The following is a 19,377-nucleotide window of genomic DNA, read 5'->3' as shown; positions in this document are numbered from 1 at the left end:
TCATTTTCTATAGCAATTTTAAGGACTGTTTAAGAAATATTGTTTACAATTTTTAATGAAATGCTTATTTTTCTGCCACAAGCAAACAAGCTATTAAGGTGTCCCAGGTGTAAATACTAAATGTATCCCCAGGTGTCCCAAGATACATGTGTGTATATATATAAAACCAAGCTTCCGGAAGAGAACAAGGCCGAGTTTCCTGCCCCTGCACCTGGCTATCCTCACCTGGGCCCCTTGGTGGAGGGCGGGTTGAGTTTCCCTCTCCACCCCGAGCAGAGCCCCGACAGCTGAAAACTTCTGGGACCCAGCCAAAGCCATGCTGAGACCACTCTCTACATGCTTGGATGAGGAACCGGCAGAGGAACCCAGGTGTGCGGGACCCAGGGCTGAGATCTCCAAGCCTGCTTGGTTCGGGACTGGGCCTCCTCCACCCAGCTCCCCCACCTTCTAGTAGCTAGACAGGTACACCCACCAACTGCCATCCAGAGACTATAAAACCAAGCGGCTGCGTGACCTCTTATTCTCACTCTCAGAGAACCTGGCAGGCTACTGAGAGTATCATACCCACCTATCATGCCTGACTAGGAACACCTGTAAAGGTGATTAGAGGCTGCCCCAAAAGCCTCCATCCGTCTTGGAGAGCCCGGCAAGCTACCGAAGAGTATCCCACCCGCATGGCAGAGCCTGACAAGCTACCCGTGGCGTACTCGATATGCCAAAAAAAACAGTAACAATGATGGTTCCTCATTCTCCTGACCCCGAAGGAGCCCCCAATATGTCATTGGGCTACACTTTTCATGTGACAGGGACGAATGGAGACATTACTGGGCTCGCTCGAGCGAATTGAACAATGGGATGATAGTGATATATATATATATACACACACACACATATATTACATTAAAAGGATGATATAATGGAAATGTTAAGACCAGGTGGTAGAATTATAAATGCCACTCTAAAAATACCAAGTTATTTTAAAGGGCCAAGAGAATCCCCTTCATTATTAAAATAACCCTCTTGGGGCTGGAGTGATAGCACAGCGAGTATGGCATTTGCCTTGCATGTGGCCGACCCAGGTTCGATTCCCAGCATCCCATATGGTCCCTTGAGCACCGCCAGGAGTAATTCTAGAGTGCATGAGCCAGGAGTAACCACTGTGCATTGCTGGGTGTGACCCAAAAAAAGCAAAAAATAAATAAAATAACCCTCCTGAGAATGGGAAGTGTGCAAGACCAGAAGACATGTAACAAATCTGAAAGCAATATATAAAGGCAAAATAATATAACAAGGTTTTTTTCTTGGGAAGACTGAAAAGGTATTTCTTTACTAGTAGAGAAACTTTTAGAGTAAAAATACTGATATACTATATTCTTTATGTGAAAGACAAAGCTGTTTTATTTGTGCTTAATATGATCATTTTAATCCTGTATTCAGGATGAAGATGTCACTTATCACTTATTGGTACATTGCATTTTAACATACATAGGAATGTTTGTAGGAAGTCTTTCAAGAACTGGTTACTTTAGTGACTGGAAAATCACTCAGGATAAGGTGCCACAGACAGATTTTTCTGAGGCCTTTATTTTATCCAACAAGCCTGCTTCATGCAAGAGCAAACAAAGCAAAATGTGAATTGGTTTATAGCATCCTTTTATCCTTTAAAAAATGCATGACAATGCAAAATCTCCTTAGGATAGAGTTTGGAGTCTAGAAGAGAGCAGGTTAGTCTAGATTATCCCTGGTTCACTAGTCACTCAGCACAGGCTTCTAGACATTTTTTTTTTCTTTTTCCTTTTTGGGTCTCACCCAGCGATGCACAGGGGTTACTCCTGGGTCTGCGCTCAGGAATTACCCCTGGCGGTGCTCAGGGATGGGATGCTGGGAATCGAACCCGGGTTGGCCATGTGCAAGGCAAATGTCTTACCTGCTGTGCTATTGCTCTAGCCCCCCAGGCTTCTAGACATTAAGGGAACCAATTCTTGGGGGACAGACTATCTGCACCTCAAAAAAACTGGCACCTGGTTGGAGTTCAGATTTATTTAGTTCGCAGAACAAAAACATGGAAGTGATTTAAGAACCAAAATAACAACAGAAAGCACATAAAAGGCGAAAGGGAAGCCTCAGGAAGATGGGGATCATTCACGTAGCTGAGAGTGAATAGCTGCAAGTCTGTTACCGCATGGTACGAGACAGAAAGGAAGCGGACTCACGGCCTTTCCTTGCCTCCAGTCACAATGAGTCCATCTCGAAGGGTGGTGTACATGGCAAACACAGGCCCGCTGTGAGCTCTGGCTACGATCCTACACAGTATATGATCTTTCCACACACAGACATCTCCACTGATGGTACCTGTAAACGTCAAGTTATTCTGAAAAGGAGTAGGGGAAGGGGGAGATAAACTCATCAAAAGTTCAAGTAGAATTCAAAGCTACTTCTCTAAGTGTGATTTTTTTTTAGGGGGGGGTCACACAGGGTTACTCCTGGCTCATCTGGCTCATGGGCTCTGGAATTACTCCTGGTGGTGCTCAGGGGACCATATGGGATGCTGGGAATCGAACTGGGGTTGGGTGCGTGCAAGGTAAACGCCCTATCCACTGTGTTATCGTTGCAGCCCCTAAGTGCGATTCTGTCTCACCATAAAAAGCATGGTATGGTTGGAGAAACTGAACTTGGATCAGAGACTGACTTGGGTCTAGCTTTGTCAGGGACTTTTTTCTATTGTCTGCTCATTTTCTAGAATGACCTTAGACAAGATTTTTTTAGCCTTTTTATGTATAAAAAGAGGGCATTCATTCTCTAAGGTCTCTTTTAGTTCTTAAATATGATCTCGGTTTATATCATCCATTTAGATTAATTTTTATCAGATGACAAAGAAATAAGAGGCCATCAGTAACAGCAATAAAGGACTAAGAGGAGGAAATCAGAACTGGCTAGGTTTGGTGAAGTCCTAGAATGTTTAGGACTTTGGGGGCAGAGCAGTAGTACAGCAGGCAGGGCACTTATCTGGCACATGGCCAATCTGGTTTGATCCCTGTCACACAATATGGTCCTCTGAGCACCACCAGGAGTGATCTCTGCCTGCAGTCAAGAGTTTTGGGGACACACTGCTGGCTGTGGCCCCAAAACTAAAATAATAAAGCTGTAAGAGTTTTTTAGTCACTTGTGAAATCAGCATTTTCTGTGATTTATCAAAATAGTAAAAGATAGTGCATTTCTGCAATCAATTTAAAATAAGACAAATCTTAAGTGAAAAAAAGTTTAATGACGTGTTCTTGAGCTTGCTTTGAGAATTATAATCCTTATATGAATTTAAGTGGGAAATGGAGAAATCAGTTCTATATCAAGTGCTGATTTTTTTTGTTTCATTTTAGCTTCAATGAAAAGAAAAATGGCTTTAAATTCTGTCACATTTGGATAACAACTGGAATTGTAACCCAGGAGTATTATCAATTCATTCCTTATCTGCAAGTAGAATGTAAATGCTTCAGGAGTAGAAGTTGGAATTTTTTTTTTTTTTTTTTTTTTGCTTTTTGGGTCACACCTGGCGATGCACAGGGGTTACTCCTGGCTCTGCACTCAGGAGTTACTCCTGGCGGTGCTCACGGGACCATATTGGATGCTGGGAATCGAACCCAGGTTGGCCGCATGCAAGGCAAACGCCCTACCCGCTGTGCTATCTCTCCAGCCCCCGAAGTTGGAATTTCTTGACTCTTACCTGGCATAGAGAATATTCATTTCTTTTATTTATTTGGGACAGGGGCTGTTGGACTCTGCTCAGGGGTCACTACTGTAGTTGCTCACAGAACTCTGTGTGGTGCTGAGGACTGAGCCAGAGTCAACCACAAGCAAAGCAAGTTTCTTGCCCCCGTACTCTCTTTTCTGTCTCATACAGAGATGTTTTATTATTCCTGATTTTTTTGCTTTTTGGATGATACCCAGTGATGCACAGGGGTTACTACTGGCTCTGCACTCAGGAATTACCCCTGGCGGTGCTCAGGGGACCATATGGGATGCTGGGAATTGAACCCAGGTTGGCCGTGTACAAGGCAAATGTCCTACCCGCTGTACTATCGCTCCAGCCCCTGGAGAGAGCTGTTTTAAAAGGCGTAAGTGGAGGGGGCCAGTGAGATGTTTCAAAGGCCTAAGTGTATATATGCATGTGGGAATTCTGGACTTGATCCCTGGCACTGGCGTGGTCCTGCAAGCACTACTGGGAGTGTTCTCAGAGCACTGAGCTGGAAGTAGCCCCTAAATATTGCTAGATATCATCTAGAAACCAAAAATTAAAATTAAAAACATATTTTTAAAGATTTTATTATTGAATTACTGTGAGACAGACCCTTACAAAAACTAAAATTCTTTTTTTTTTTTTTTTGGCTTTTTGGGTCATACCTGGTGACGCACAGGGGTTACTCCTGGCTCTGCACTCAGGAATTACTCCTGGTGGTAGCTCAGGGGACCAGATGGGATGCTGGGAATTGAACCCGGGTCGGCCGTGTGCAAGGCAAACGCCCTACCCGCTGTGCTCTCACTCAATCCCCTGAAAAACTAAAATTCTTAATAAAAGTATTAAACTGCACACAACCTAACAGGTTGTATAACAAGAGTCTCACTACTGCCGTTTCACGTTTAAGCCAATTACGGTGAATATTTTAATCTTCAGATTTATTTTCTATAAATGGGTATGAGAATGGATAACTTCGTAAAGAATCTTATATGAAAAAAGTTAATAACATTGTAGCATTTGAATCTTCAGGTTTTTATTCTGGAAAGGAATTAGTGATCCTAAAGGATCTCAAAATATTTAAAAAGTTTGAACTGGCATGGCTGATTTTCAGTGGTCTTATTTTCAAACATTTCTATTTGCTTTTCACTTGTGGCAGTGGTGGTGAACAGAGTTGGCCCAAACTTGCTGTGCTTAGAGGTTACTCCTTGCTCTGTGCTCAGGGGATGGCATGGTACCAGGGAACCAAACCAGGGTTGCAGTCAAAGTGGCCATATACAAGGCCACTAAGTGCCCGCCCTCTCTTACTATATATACCCTCTAGCTTCTTCAAGTCTCCTTCAAGTACTTAAAGGTTCTAACATTGTAATTTTCTTTATTCCAAATATTACATACCTACATGCTTTCTAGATTCTTGATACATGAAGGTCTTACAAAGCCCTGCCACTTCTGGGATTTCAAGGAAAGGGATGTAAACTGTAAACCACAGACAGGAATTGGGGATAGAGGGTCGGGGGACAAGGAGACAGCTCTGGAACATTCTGCTCTTTCCCCTCGCAGGAGAAATTGTCCTGAGCTTCCAACTACATGAACTACATGATAAGCAGTTTGTTAAGATGATAGGAGGAAAAAAGAATACTAACCCACAGACAACCTTAAACACGTTAGAGTTAATTTCTTGACTTATCTTTCATTTTTAGAACAGTGAGAAACTACTAGGAAAACAAATGTTAGGAAGATTAGGGCGGTGATTACAAAATACTTTTGAGAATGGCAGTAGCCCAAGGACTCAAAATATTTTTGGCCACACCTGGCTGTGCTCGGGTTACTCCTGGTGCTGTGTTAAGGATCACTCCGTGCTCAGTGGACCACATGCGGTGCTTGGATTGAACCCTTGTCAGTAGCATGTAAGGGCAAGTGCTTTACTGCTGTACTATCCAGCCCAGGACTCACACATTTCATTATAATCCTCCATGTTCCCTATTAACTTTCATTCCCACTACTGATCTCTGAAAGTACTAGACTTTTTTTTTTTTTTATTCCAAAATTCTATTTATTCAGCGCTTCATCCATCTCCTCTTTCATTGTTGTTGTTAATTCAAAAACACCTTTCCAAGTAAAGTACTAGACTTTGAAAGCTGAAATAATCCATGAATATCACTAACTGGATATATATCCATAAAGTCAACGTTATTGTGTCTTTGGCAAGAAAATTCAAAATAATCCAATACATAAGTTCACAGTTACACTACCACATGCATTTTAAGAGACATACTGCACCAAATGCAACAGCCAGCATGGTCTGCATCCGGGCATCCTCCAGGGTGCTCAGTATCCCCTTTCTGCTCAGCAGAGCCCTTCCTGCCAGTGTCCAGAACTTCACATGTTTCACTCCCACAGAGACAAACTGGGAATCTGAATCCGGTCGGAATTCTGCCACAAAAATACGCTGGTTGTGACCAGCTCTACTGGCAATTTTGGCACCTGATAAAAGATACCATGAAATTATTTAGGTTAGTACAGACAAAGTATGATACGAATTTTAGTCGTTCAAAAGAGTGATTCAAGAGACAAATATGTGTGGGAGCAGGCTGTGTCCCAACCTGGCACTTGCAGTGACAAGTGCGTTAGGGTTAGGGTTAAGGTTGGGGTTAGGGTTCTTGCGGACAGGGTTTGTCCCATATTTTCAGAGTGATATATAGTCAAGGAAAGCGGCATTGTTACTGACGGAGGGCCATTTTAGATTTTAAAAAAAACACATTTCTATGTAGTTTCTATGAGTTTCATTTTTTTAAGTAGATACATAATTTTTTTTTTTTTTTTGCTTTTCGGGTCACACCCGGCGATGCTCAGGGGTTACTCCTGGCTTTGCACTCAGGAATCACTCCTGGTAGTGCTCGGGGGACCATATGGGATGCTGGGAATCGAACCAGGGTCGGCTGCGTGCAAGGCAAACTCCCTACCCGCTGTGCTATTGCTCCAGCCCCCATAATAAGTTTTAAAGTATTAATTACGCTATTGATTTTTTTATACTTAAATTATACTATTTACATTCTTAAGATCCTCTATAAACTAATTATATAATAAGCAATACATACAGTTTACTGAAAGGAAATAGCAGAAGATAATGGAAATGGTGTATGATGCATTGGGATATAGTAACTAATGGTTTCAATGACTGTGGTAAGACAAATATCAGTGAATTCACAATACCGCATAATTCTTATGTGAGTAAGGAACTCAAAGCAAAAAGGAACCCTACCTTCCTGCCATCTCCAGATGGTGACAGTATGTTCTGGGTCTAGCCCCACAGACAGCAAGAGTTTCCCAGTGGCACTGAAGCTGACTGAACACACCCCCTTTGAATGGTAGCATCTGAGGACCGACAGGGTCTGCTTGTTGATGGCATCCCAGATGTGGATAGAAGGAGCGGTAGCTAAATAAAGATGGAAAACAGTAGTTATGGGCCGGAGAGATACACAACTGGCAGGGCATTTGTCTTGTATGTGCCTGTTCCGGGTTTGATCCCTGGCACCAATATGGTTCCCCAGAGACCTATCAGGAGCGATCCCTGAATGCAGAAACAGGAATAATCCCTGAGCACCCGTCACATGTGGTGCAAAAATCAAACCAAAATAAAACTACACAAACAAAAGTTCTAGCAGAAGTACTAGAACTATTTCTATTTGTAAAGCATATGGAGGGTGCTTATCTCTGAAACATAAGAAAAAAGGAAACTACCAAGGTGTACTTAATTTACAAAAAAAAAAAAAAGAAACTAAGGCTTATTTTGATGAAGGAAAAGAACAAAATGCTGGATGTCCTCAGGCTTTTATCCAAATAACCTTGGATAATAACATTAATTCTGATAAGTAAATTAGGCAGTCACAACTTCAACTACTCAAAAATAATATATGTCTTAGACCCGTGTTAAATTTACATGGTTAATGCAGAGTGTATGTTCAAATAGTTATGTCATATGAAGGAGAGATGAAAAGTTGATAAGCCTAAGGCCGGAGTGATAGAACAGTGGGCAGGACACTTGTCTTGCATGCGGCCAGCCTGAGTTCGATCCTGCATCCCATATGGTTCTCTAAGCACTGCCGGGAGTGATTCCTGAGTGTAGAGCCAGGAGTAACCCCTGAGTATTGTGGCCCACCCTCCAAAAAAGAGAAGTAGGTAAAATTGAGAAACACAATAGGCAGGAAATCCCGACTATCTCAAATATACCTCAGCACTGACTAACAGTTATCTGGCAAAATGCTAATTTCCTAAGATTAAAATTTTAATCAGAATTTCATGGGAGAAATAAACTTGCCAGTGTCTAAAAAATAAATGTTTGGTGTTATATTCTTGTGTAACCAGTTCTGGTTGCTTGGTTTTTTTTTCCAGGTTCTCTATATTTGTCCAAGTTAAAAACGCCTATGTTTCTACTGTGTTTATTTTATAAACCGTATTCTGTATAAATTAATAGGCATGAGATCTGGGAATGTGGCTTAGTCAGGTTGGCAAGCCTGAGGCTGTGAGTGTGATCTTTGGTGCTGCCAGTAAGATCTCTGGTGCCAGAGTGTGACCCGACATGGCAACAATGAGAACAAAGGGAGTGATAATAATAATAATAAAATGCCAGCAGCTAATTCAGTAATTCAACATCTAACACAGTTACAGCATAAAAGTCCTTTTAGTAAAGTAACCAAAATCTCCTTGCCTCAAATTATAAATCTTGCAAAAAATAAATGTGAGGGGCTGGAGTGATAACACAGCAGGTAGGGTGTTTGCCTTGCACGCAGCTGACCCGGGTTTGATTCCCAGCATTCCATATGGTTCCCTGAGCACTGCCAGGAGTAATTCCTGAGTGCAGAGCCAGTAGTAACCCTGAGCATCGCCGGGTGTGACCCAAAAAGGAAAAAAAAATGTGATATAAGACAAGCTATCTTAAAATCATGATGCAGGGCCAAGAGAGAGTTTGGGGGTTCAGGCCTTGCATGCAGCCAATCTGGTGCAATACGAGGCACCACACGGTGCCCCAAGCAATGCTGGGTGTGGCCCTTGTGGCCCCCAAATACCAACGCACCAACTGCAGGGCATAGACCATGCTGCACCTCGGGCCCTCTGAGTATGTACCACTTGGGAAATGAAAGAGAAAAAAGATGTGGAAATAAATCCTGATTAGTTTTTAAAGAAAACATTCTAAAAACTTAGACTGTATTATACGCCACATACAATTTATGGTATACAATGATAAACCTGACTGTTCTTCAAATAAAGCAGTTAAACTATATTAAATGAGGGGCTGGGTAGAGAGCTCACAGGGATGAAGAAAATGCGTGCATGCAGGTCCTACATTGGTTCCCTGGCAGGGCATTCTCCCATCCCAATCAGCACCGCCAGGCGTAGCAACTTGGGGCACTGAACCATTCTACAACTGGGCTCTGTCACTGTCACTGTCCTCCCATTGTTCATCGATTTGCTCGAGTGGGCCCAGTAATGTCTCCACTGGAGACTTTGTTGTTACTGTGTTTGGCATATCGAATACATCACGGGTAGCTTGCCAGGCTCTGCTGTGCGGGCGAGATACTCTTGGTAGCTTGCCGGGCTCTCCGAGAGGGGCGGAGGAACAGAACTCGGGTCGGCCATGTTGGCTGCGTGCAAGGCAAACGCCCTACCGCTGTGCTATCGCTCCGGCCCAACTGGGCTCTACTCCACCAAAAACATTAACCAGATATTTATTTATTTTTCTTTTCGGGTCACACCTGGTGATGCACAGACTCCTGGCTCTGTACTCAGGAATCACTCCTGGCGGTGCTTGGGGAACCATATGGGATGCTGGGAATCGAACCCAGATTGGCCATGTTCAAGGTAAACGCCCTACCCGATGTGCTATCGCTCCATCCCCCCCCCCACATATTTAATTTTGAATAGCATATAAAAATGGTCAGACGACTTACACAACTGCAAAAAAAAAATCTACATGGAAATAGACATAAATGCTTACCATGTAATAAGATAGGTTGTGTGTATGTGTGTGAAAGAGAGAGACAGATAGAAAGAGACAGAGAGAGAGACAGAGAGACAGAGAGAGAGACAGAGAGAGAGACAGAGAGAGGTAGGGCGGGAGAGAGACTGACCACACTACTAAGCTTTGGGCATAGAAACAGACATAAAAGCTTACCATGAACTCCATCAAAAAGGGGGAGAAGAAATGAACAGAAACTTCCTCAAAGAAGAAGTTTGAATGGCCAAAAGGCACATGAAAAAATGCTCTACATCATTAATCACCAGGGAGATACAAACCAAAACAACAATGAGATATCATCTCATACCACAGAGACAGGCACATATTCATATGAACAAGAGCAACCAGTGCTGATGTGGATGTGGGGAGAAAGGGACTCTCCTTCATTGTTGGTGGGAATGCCGACTGTTCCAGACTTTTTTGAAAAATAATATGGGCATTCCTCAGAAATCTAGAAATTAGAGCTCCCATATGACCCAGCACTACCACTTCTGGGAGCGTACCTTGGGGATCCAAAAGCACACAGCAGAAACAACATCTGCACTCATATGTTCATTGCAACTCTATTCACCATAGCAAAAGTCTGGAAACAACCTGAGTGCCTGAGAACAGACGTATGGATAAAGAAACTATGGCTCATCTACAAAATGGAATAATATGCATCTGTTTGTGTCTCCCAAAGAGGAGTCGAAAGAGCTATGCGTGGATTATCATGCTTCACTCAAGTGAGAGAAAGAATCCGGAGAGCCAACCTCTGTAGATGATCAAGAATCAGGGACGTTGTCTCATTTGCCAAGGTGTCAAAAATTAGATGGGCTGGACATGTAATGAGATTTGGAGACGACTGCTGGACTAGAGCCATTACCGATTAGATTCCACAGGACGTCAAAAGATCGTGTGGCCACCCACCTATGAGATGGTGAGACTTCTTCATCAAGACCCTGAATGATCAGTTTGAGGCTCTTCTTGTTCCTAGAATGCGCAATCGCTATTGGATTACACTAGCACGTGACAGGGACGAATGGAGATGTTACTGGCGTCCATTCGAGCAAATTGATTAGTAACGGGATGTCAAGTGATCAAGTGATCAAGGGAAAATGAGGTCATGAAATTTGCCTATAAATGGGTAAGACTTGCAGAGTATCTTGCTGAATGAACTGAGTCAAAAGGAAGGGACAGATATAGAATGACTGCACTTCTTCATGGGAATGAAACTAATATCCAAGGCCAGGGAAATGGGCCAGGAGGACTGGTCAATGATTGGCCACTATTGTGGGAGATGGAGGGTAGTTAAGATAGAGGAAGGTCCATTATGACAATACTAGTTGGAAATGATCACTATGGACAAGAACTGAGTGTTGCAAGGTAAAGGGATATCTATGATAACCTTTCAGCATCTGTACTGCAAACTATAATGCCTAAAATGAGAGAGAGAGGGGGAGAGAGAAGGAGAGAGAGGGGGGAGAGAGAGAGACAGAGAGAGAGAGAGAGAGAGAGAGAGAGAGAGAGAGAGAGAGAGAAGTGCCTGCCATAGAAGCAGGTTGGCTGTGGAGGGTTGGCATTAGGGAAACTGGAAACTGGAACTGGTAGTAAATGTACACTGTGAAGGGACGGGTTTTGGAACATTTTGTGACTGAAGCCCAATCATGAACAAGCTTGTAATTGTGTATTTCACAGTGATTCAATTTTAAGAAATTAAAAAAAGGAAAATTACTTCAGTTGTAGCACTATTCATCTATTTTGGTTTGGGGGCCATACCTGCATTAAGGGTTTATTTATGGCACTGCCCTCAGGGACCATTCTTGGTGGTGCTCCGGGGACCATATGAGGTGCTCAGGATCAAATCTAGGTAGGCCACATGCAAGGCATGTGCCCTACCCACGGTACTATCACTCTGGTCCTTGGCTGGAGCCTTATTATTATTATTTTGGCTAGTAGTCAGTGACCTTTGTTTCCTGTAGCTGTAGTTTAAATTTGTTCGGAGCCACACCAAGGAATCGAACCAGACTCAGCTGCAAGTGAGGCAGGTGCTTGAACACCTGTACTCTCTCTCTCTCTGGCCCTCGATTTTCATTTATCTGGAGAAATTTTGTTGCAAGATACTCTTTTCTGTTTGTTTGTTGTGTTTTGTCTTTGGGTCAGATGCGGTTGCACTCAAAGCTTACTCCTGGCCCTGTGCGCAAAGATCAGCCTTGGCGGGCTCGGGAGAATATAGGAGGTGCTGGGGGTTGAACCCAGGTCAGCAGCATGCAAGGTCAGGGTCCTGCCTATTGTACTATCTCTCCTGCCCCGAGACCCTCTGTTTTAAATCTTCTAATTTCCTCACTTGCTTTCCTGCGAGCTGCGAGTACCTGATAGAAACACAGCAAGACTGTCCATGGCTGTTGTGCTCTTCAGCATAGCTACACCTGTCTTTACACAATAACCAGTGTGTTACCATCTACTTGGATAACACTGTAATCCAAACTTGATTGTTCCTTGAAAGTGATTTCAAAGTCTACTTTCCTTTATATCCATTTTATTATATATATGTGTGTGTGTATAAATATATGTATATGTGTGTATATCAGAAACTTATTGAGTAACTTGTTTATCACTGTCACTGTCCTTCCATTGTTCATCGATTTGCTCTAGCGGGCCCAGTAACGTCTCCACTGTGACACTTGTTACTGTTTTTGGCATATCGAATATGTCATGGCGAGCTTGCCAGGCTCTGCCGTGTGGGCGAGATACTCTCGGTAGCTTGCCGGGCTCTCCAAGAGGGGTGGAGGAATCGAACTCGGGTCAGCCATTGTTGATCACTTGTAAGGTAAACGCCCTACTACCTCTGTGCTATCGCTCCAGCCCAACTTGTTTATAAGAGTTTAAATATTTATATGTTTTAGGGGCACCCTGTTAGGTCCCCCACGCTGCCCCCCCCGCCCAGTCAAAGTGCCCATATCCCTCCACCTGCTAAGAATCTTTTCTTTCTACTCCCTGGCCCCTTCCCTTTGGTTACTTCAGTTCTGTCATCTGGGCTTAATGTTCTGTTTTTACTGGACATGGATTCTTTCCTTGCTTTGTTTTTTTCACATACCAAGAGTGAGATTATCTGATGTATACATTTTTGTTTTTGTGACAAAGCAGCTGTGCTCAGGTACTATACATGGTTCTAGGGATCAAACCACCAGCATCCTTGCTGCTGTACTATTTTTCAGACCCCAATCATTTGACATTTGTCTTTCTTCTGACTTGCTTCACTTAGCATGACTCTCTCTAGTTCCAACCATGTTAGAACAGAAGGTCAGGGGTTTGGTCACATCGGAGGTTTTTTTTTTTCTTAAATACATTGTACATTGGGCTAGAGCGATAGCACAGCGGTAGGGCGTTTGCCTTGCACGCAGCCAACGTGGCCAACCTGAGTTCGATTCCTCCGCCCTTCTCGGAGAGCCCAGCAAGCTACCGAGAGTATCTCGCCCGCACAGAAGAGCCTGGCAAGCTACCCATGGCACATTTGATATGCCAAACACAGTAACAATTGTCACAATGGAGACGTTACTGGGCCCGCTCGAGCCAATCGATGAACAACAGGAGGACCGTGACCATGACCGTGACATTGTGCATTTATAGGAAAACTTCTTTATTCACTCATTGTCACTGTTTGCAGATTTTGGCTATTGTAAACTGCACAATGAGCACCAACTATCTTTTTGACCTAGCATTTTTGGGATAGATCTCTAGGAAGAGAATTGCTGGATCACAAGGTATTTTTATTCATCATTTTTTTGTGGGTCCCTCACACATGCAAAGCAAGTTCTTGTTCACTGAGCTACCTATTTTTTTTTCTTTTTGGGTCACACCCGGCAATGCACAGGGGTTACTCCTGGCTCTGCGCTCAGGAATTACCCCTGGCGGTGCTCAGGGGACCATACGATGCTGGGAATCGAACCCAGGTCAGCTGTGTGCAAGGTAAACACCCTACCCGCTGTGCTATTGCTCCAGCCCCCTGAGCTACCTATTTTTTTTGCTTTTTGGGTCACACCCAGCAATGCACAGGGGTTACTTCTGGTTCTGCACTCAGAATTACCCCTGGCGGTGCTCAGGGGAACATATAGGTTGCTGGGAATCAAACCCGGTTGAACACGTGCAAGGCAAACGCCCTACCTGCTGTGCTGTTGCTCCAGCCCCTGAGCTACCTATTTTTAATGTTTGGAGAAATCGCCATACTGTTTTGCATAGAGGCAGACCCAGTTTACGTTTGCAACCACAGTGAATGTGGGGTTCTTTTTCTCTGTCCCCATGAGCAGTTGTGTCAGAAAGAACAGGCCATTCTGAATCGCTGGTATGAAGTGATATCCTATAGTGGTTTTGATTTACGCTCTCCTGGTAATCAGTGATGATGAGCCTTTTTCATGTGCCTAGTTTTCACGTCCCTCCCCCCTTTTTTTGACATGATGGATAGATGCTGTTAAAAAATAAATGTTGTGGAATGGCAACCAAATCTTGTCAACAGTTTGTCACAGTCATTTGTGGACAGTCATGCAGCAGTACTGAGACTGTCACATGTGGTCTCTGGTCAACTGCCACTGTAGCACACTGTGCCCAGAATGAGTGGGTCTAATACAATCTTATCAATGGCTACTGAAATGGGAATCTCATATAATTTCCAAGTGTTATGCAGCTTTATTCTTTTAATTTTCCTCTAAACAGTATAAATTAGTTAAAATTCTATTTAGTTCACTGGCTGGAGGCTAGATTTGGCTCCACTTGGACTGTGCAAAATAGTGGGCTGTAGTTTGCCAAGTCCTGCTCTTGAGCTAAGTGAAGAAAACAAATCCTTTGCCTGCTGTGTTGGATAACTTTGGAGTTAATGCCAACTCAAAAAATCATGCTTTGTACTCTGGATGAGGGGAAGGAAATAGATACGAGTCACTGGCAAATGTTTTTTCCCCCCCCAAAAAACAGGCGTTTTCAAATTCCTATTTCTGGTTTTTGGGCTACATCTGGCAGTCCAGGGGTTACTCCTGGGTAGTGCTTGGCAAACCACATAGAGCTGGAAAAGGTCTAATTATTAAAATAACTAAATGCAACAGGCACAAAAAATTCATGTTATAGCTTCTGAATTCATAAAGCCATGGTCAAAATAAATAGTAAGAATTTTAAATCTTTACATGATCTGTTGGGTTGGAGCCATAGCATAGTGGGTAGGGTGTTTGCCTTGCACGTGACTGACCTGGGTTTGATTCCTCTGCCCCTCTCAGAGAGCCCGTTAAGCTACCAAGAGTATTCCGCCCGCACGGCAAAGCCTGACAAGCTATCCATGATGTATTCGATATGCCAAAAACAGTAACAACAAGTCTCACAATGGAAATGTTATTGGTGCCCGCTCGAGCAAATCGATGAACAACAGGAGGACAGTGCTACAGTGCTACATGATCTGTTGGTGTAATATGTGGAATAATGGGAATGGCACATTAAAAAGTTTTGTGGTGATGAGATATATAAATATATAAATCGCTTAATAGCTGTGGTGGCCATACTAAAACCATCAAAATATGTTAGTTTTAAAAAACCTGCTGCCACTGCAGATTAGGTTCCATCTCATAATACTAAAACAACAGTCTTCATTAAAAAGCAATCCTCTGTAAAAAAATGGTGAGGAGGTATAATGGTGGTGGGATTGATGTCTTAATATTAAATGTAATCTAATATTGTGAACTACCTTATAAAATAAAAAAAATTAAAAAGAAATTAAAAAAAAAGCAATCCTAGAGGCTGGGGCCATACTACAGTGGATAGAGCACTGCCTTGCATGTGGTTCCACATAGGGTCACCCCAGCCTACAGGAGTGAACCCTGAGCACAGAGCCAGGAGTAAACCCTGAGCGCAGCTGGGTGTGGCTCTTCCCCCCCCCAAACAAAAAATAAAACAAGCAATCCTAAATTGGTGTGGACACTTCGAAGAAACCCAGAGGAAAGGCCTGGGGGTGGCGCTATGGGCGAGCCCTCAGTGCAGCGCTGGAACAGCTCTGCAGTAATGGGCAGAGTACCACACCCACAGGTCCAAACTGCCAGGCTGAGTATTTGAGGAGTGACCCCCCACCCCCAGAGCACTGTGGGGAGGACATCCTGTCAGCCACAATTGGGGGCTGGCAATAATAAGCAATAACACCAAAGCAGAAAACAGCTTTCCTTACCTGACATGTCTGCAGAGTCACCTATAACAGAAAACCAGTAGAAAAATAATTATCTGTAAATAACATTAAAAGTAAAATTGCTAAAAACTATCATAAAAATAATGTGTAAATAATTAAATATCACACACAAAACTAATTTCACGGCACTAATTAATTATTTATTAGGCTACTTATTTATACAGACTTATCAGCAGCATTTGAACATGACTTTCAATCTCTGGATCCAAACTTTTCTTCTTAATCAAGAATTATATAAATTGTAATTACTACAACCTTTAAAATAATACTGATATGACTTAAATTGATAAGTCACTTGCTTTGGTTTATAAAATACCCTGATAATCGACACTAGAATTTTTAATGCATCTATACTGACAGGGAAGAACTGCCAAACCTTCTAAATAAAATATCATTATGAAACTAAAAAAAAAAAGTCCCAGGGTTGGAGCAATAGTTTAGCAGCCAGGGCACTTGCCTTGCAAGCACCCCACTCAGGTTTGATCTCCCGCATCCCGTACAGTCCCTGAGCACCACCAGAAGTAATTTCTGACTGCAGAGCCAGTAATTTCTGACTCTTGAGCATCACTGAGTGTGATCCAAAAACCAAAAAGGAAAAAGAAGTTCTTAATTTAGGATACAAATTACCCTACTTAATTTTTTTTAGATGAAACATTCACTGTCTGAATATAAGACTGACAAAAAGGAGATATGAATACCTATGTGTTATATTTGTGGTGGGAATACCTATTAAATAAAAATTTTAGAAGCAATACTGTGTAGTAAGAAGGAGTAATATTTTAGATCTCCACTTAAGATAGATAATTGTTTTCGGCTTTGTTTTTATTTGTGGGAGGGAGGGAGGGTGGGTGCCAAACGTGGCAATGCTTACTACTCCTGGCTCTACACTCAGTAATCACTCTTGTTGATTTGGACGACCATATGAGATGCTGGGAATGGAAACAGGGTGGGCCGCATGCCAGCCAAATACCCTACTCTGTACTATTGTCTGATCCCTGACTGTTTTTGGTTTTGGAAAAGCCTTACATATTCTTATATATTTGTCTCACAAATCACAAATCATCCTGTTATTCGTCGATTGCCTCGAGCAGGCCCCAGTAATGTCTCTTTCATCCTAGCCCTGAAATTATATTCAAGGCTCTTTAGGAGAATGAGACCCGTTATTGTTACTGGTATTTGGCATACTGGGTATGCCACGGGGAGTTTGCCAGACTCTGCTGTGTGGGCAGGCTACATTCGGTAGCCTGCCAGTTTGTCCAAAGTAGGAGTGAGATAATAAGATGTTATAATAAGATGTCGGCCGCACGGTTCCGGGAGCTGGTTTTTCTATTTGTCTATTCTTGTAAAATAGTGATTTCAGGACTTACTGATAACTTAGGTTGGAGTGAAAACAAAACACTTGAACTCAGCAGAGCAGACCACTCAGGAAGTATCACTTTTAGTCCTGCACCTGCTCTGACCTCAAACACGGGGTAGAAAGCATGTCGTGAAGACTGTCTAGAGGACTCGGGCTGTTTGGTGTGGAAAAGTGGCTCTGTCCCTGAGTGTCTACAGGGCTTGAGACAAGAGCACATACAAATAAAGACCTACAATTGTAGGCCTAAATATTTTATTTCTTGATTTTGGTTTTTGGGCCATAACCAGCAGTGCTCAGAGGACCCCATGTAATGCTGGGGACTGAACCCAGGTTGGGGGGCCGGAGTGATAGTACAGTGGGTACTATCATTTGCCTTGCATGTGGCGAACTGGGGTTCGATTCCTGGCATCCCATATGGTCCTCCCCAAGCATTGTCAAGTGTAATTCCTTAGTGCAGAGCCAGGAGTAACCCCTGAAGATTTCTGAGTGTGAATGCAAACGCCAAAAAACAAAACGAACAAAAATTTGGTTATCCCAAATCCAAGCTCCATCACCATCCTCCAGTGAGCAGGTACTGCTTGGCCATCCCTCAAAAGTACTTGTATTGGTTTTACGATTGTTTTAACTTTGCAATTACCACTGGGTGAATGGACTCAAAGAAGAGTCTCAGAGGCCTTATGTAGTTATGGTACAATTTGAACTTAAATGGCTAAACTATTACAAAAGCAATTATTTTAATTCTATGAAATAAATAATTGGGTGGGCGGTATAACAATGGAAGTACTTAGGTGAATTCCTGGCAAAGCTTGGGGGATTGCCAGGATGCATGGTGCCAGGGATTCAAACTGGAGTAGCTATATGCAAGACAGACATCTTACCTCCTGTATTATCTCTTCAGTCTAATCTAAATAATTTTTTCTTAAGAGAGATGTTTGGGCCATGCCTGGCAGTGTCAGGGCTGACTCCTGGTTCTGTGCTCAGTGCTGACTCCTGGAAGAGCTTGGGGGGTCATATGTGGTGCTCAGGATCATATTAGCATTAGCTGCATGTCAGACAAGTGCCTGGCCCAGGATCTAAATAATTTTTTTTTATTCTGCTTTTTGTGTCACACCCTGCAATGCTCAGGAGTTATTACTCCTGCCTCTGCATTCAGGAATTACTCTGGAAGTACCTGGGGACCATTCTGGATGCCGGGGATTAAACTTGGATCGGCAGCCTGCAAGGCAAATACCCTACCTGCTGTACTATAGTGATGACCTTCTAAATAATTTTTAACAAAAAAAATACCGTAAATATTTTTTTTATTTTATTATTATTATTTGCTTTTTGGGTCACACCCAGCGATGCACAGGGATTACTCCTGGCTCTGTACTCAGGAGTTACTCCTGGCGGTGCTCAGGGGACCACATGGGATGCTGGGAATCAAACTTGGGTCGGCCGCGTGCAAGGCAAATGCTCTATCCGCTGTGCTCTCTCTCTAGCCCTACTGTAAATATTTTAAACAGCATTTTGTGTTTTGTATTAAACAAGCTTTAAGCAAACTGACTATTCAGGTCTCTTTAGGTCCACAGAAGACAAACCTTTCCTTGTTTTTTGGTTTTCTCTTGGGTCAACCAATTAGTCACCAGTAGTTTTTCTTATCTGTTTTGTGGAGGGTATATGTGGGGCAAGGCATAGGGTTAACATATATGCTCTAAGGTTCACCTCAGTGCTGCCTGGGTTTGGTGTTTTTAAATTTCATTTAGTTCTATTTAGGCCCCGCCTAGTCCACTGAATTCTCCAGCCCCTGCTGGATTGGGAACTGGAAGGAGAGATACAGGGAGATAACCAGCTATTTCACATTCCCTATGTAGGTACTGCCTTTCAAAAAAAAAAAAAAAGCATGGCAGAAAGAAACAGATTTCCTGAAAGATTAATTATGACTTTGACATTTCTTCACCAAAAGAAAACTACAGCACTAATATGTTGTTTGCTTTGAAGAGAGAGGAAAAACAAGGAGGGCAAAGTTGGAAATAAAGCATATATCCCAGAATTCTATTTACAGAATGTAAATTCCATTACCATAGAGATTTTGTTGGGGGTGA

At 42.8% G+C, this 19,377-nt stretch overlaps 1 protein-coding gene across 1 annotated transcript in view; it reads right to left on the bottom strand.

Annotated features, from left to right (window-relative positions):
- The window catches only part of EML5 (EMAP like 5), a 172,546-nt gene that overhangs the window by 6,704 nt on the left and 146,465 nt on the right, over window positions 1–19,377 (bottom strand). The window contains exons 33-36 of the mRNA XM_056133752.1: window positions 15,919–15,939; window positions 6,990–7,163; window positions 6,003–6,211; window positions 2,214–2,371 (exon numbers count right to left, since the gene is read on the bottom strand). Of these exons, the coding sequence (XP_055989727.1) occupies window positions 2,214–2,371; window positions 6,003–6,211; window positions 6,990–7,163; window positions 15,919–15,939 (562 nt within the window). The remainder of the gene's footprint in view (window positions 1–2,213; window positions 2,372–6,002; window positions 6,212–6,989; window positions 7,164–15,918; window positions 15,940–19,377) is intronic.

The sequence above is a fragment of the Sorex fumeus genome, unplaced genomic scaffold (assembly GCF_029834395.1).
Source record: "Sorex fumeus unplaced genomic scaffold, SorFum_2.1 ptg000098l, whole genome shotgun sequence".
NCBI classification, from domain to species: domain Eukaryota; kingdom Metazoa; phylum Chordata; class Mammalia; order Eulipotyphla; family Soricidae; genus Sorex; species Sorex fumeus.
This window is presented reverse-complemented; position numbering and strand designations above follow the sequence as displayed.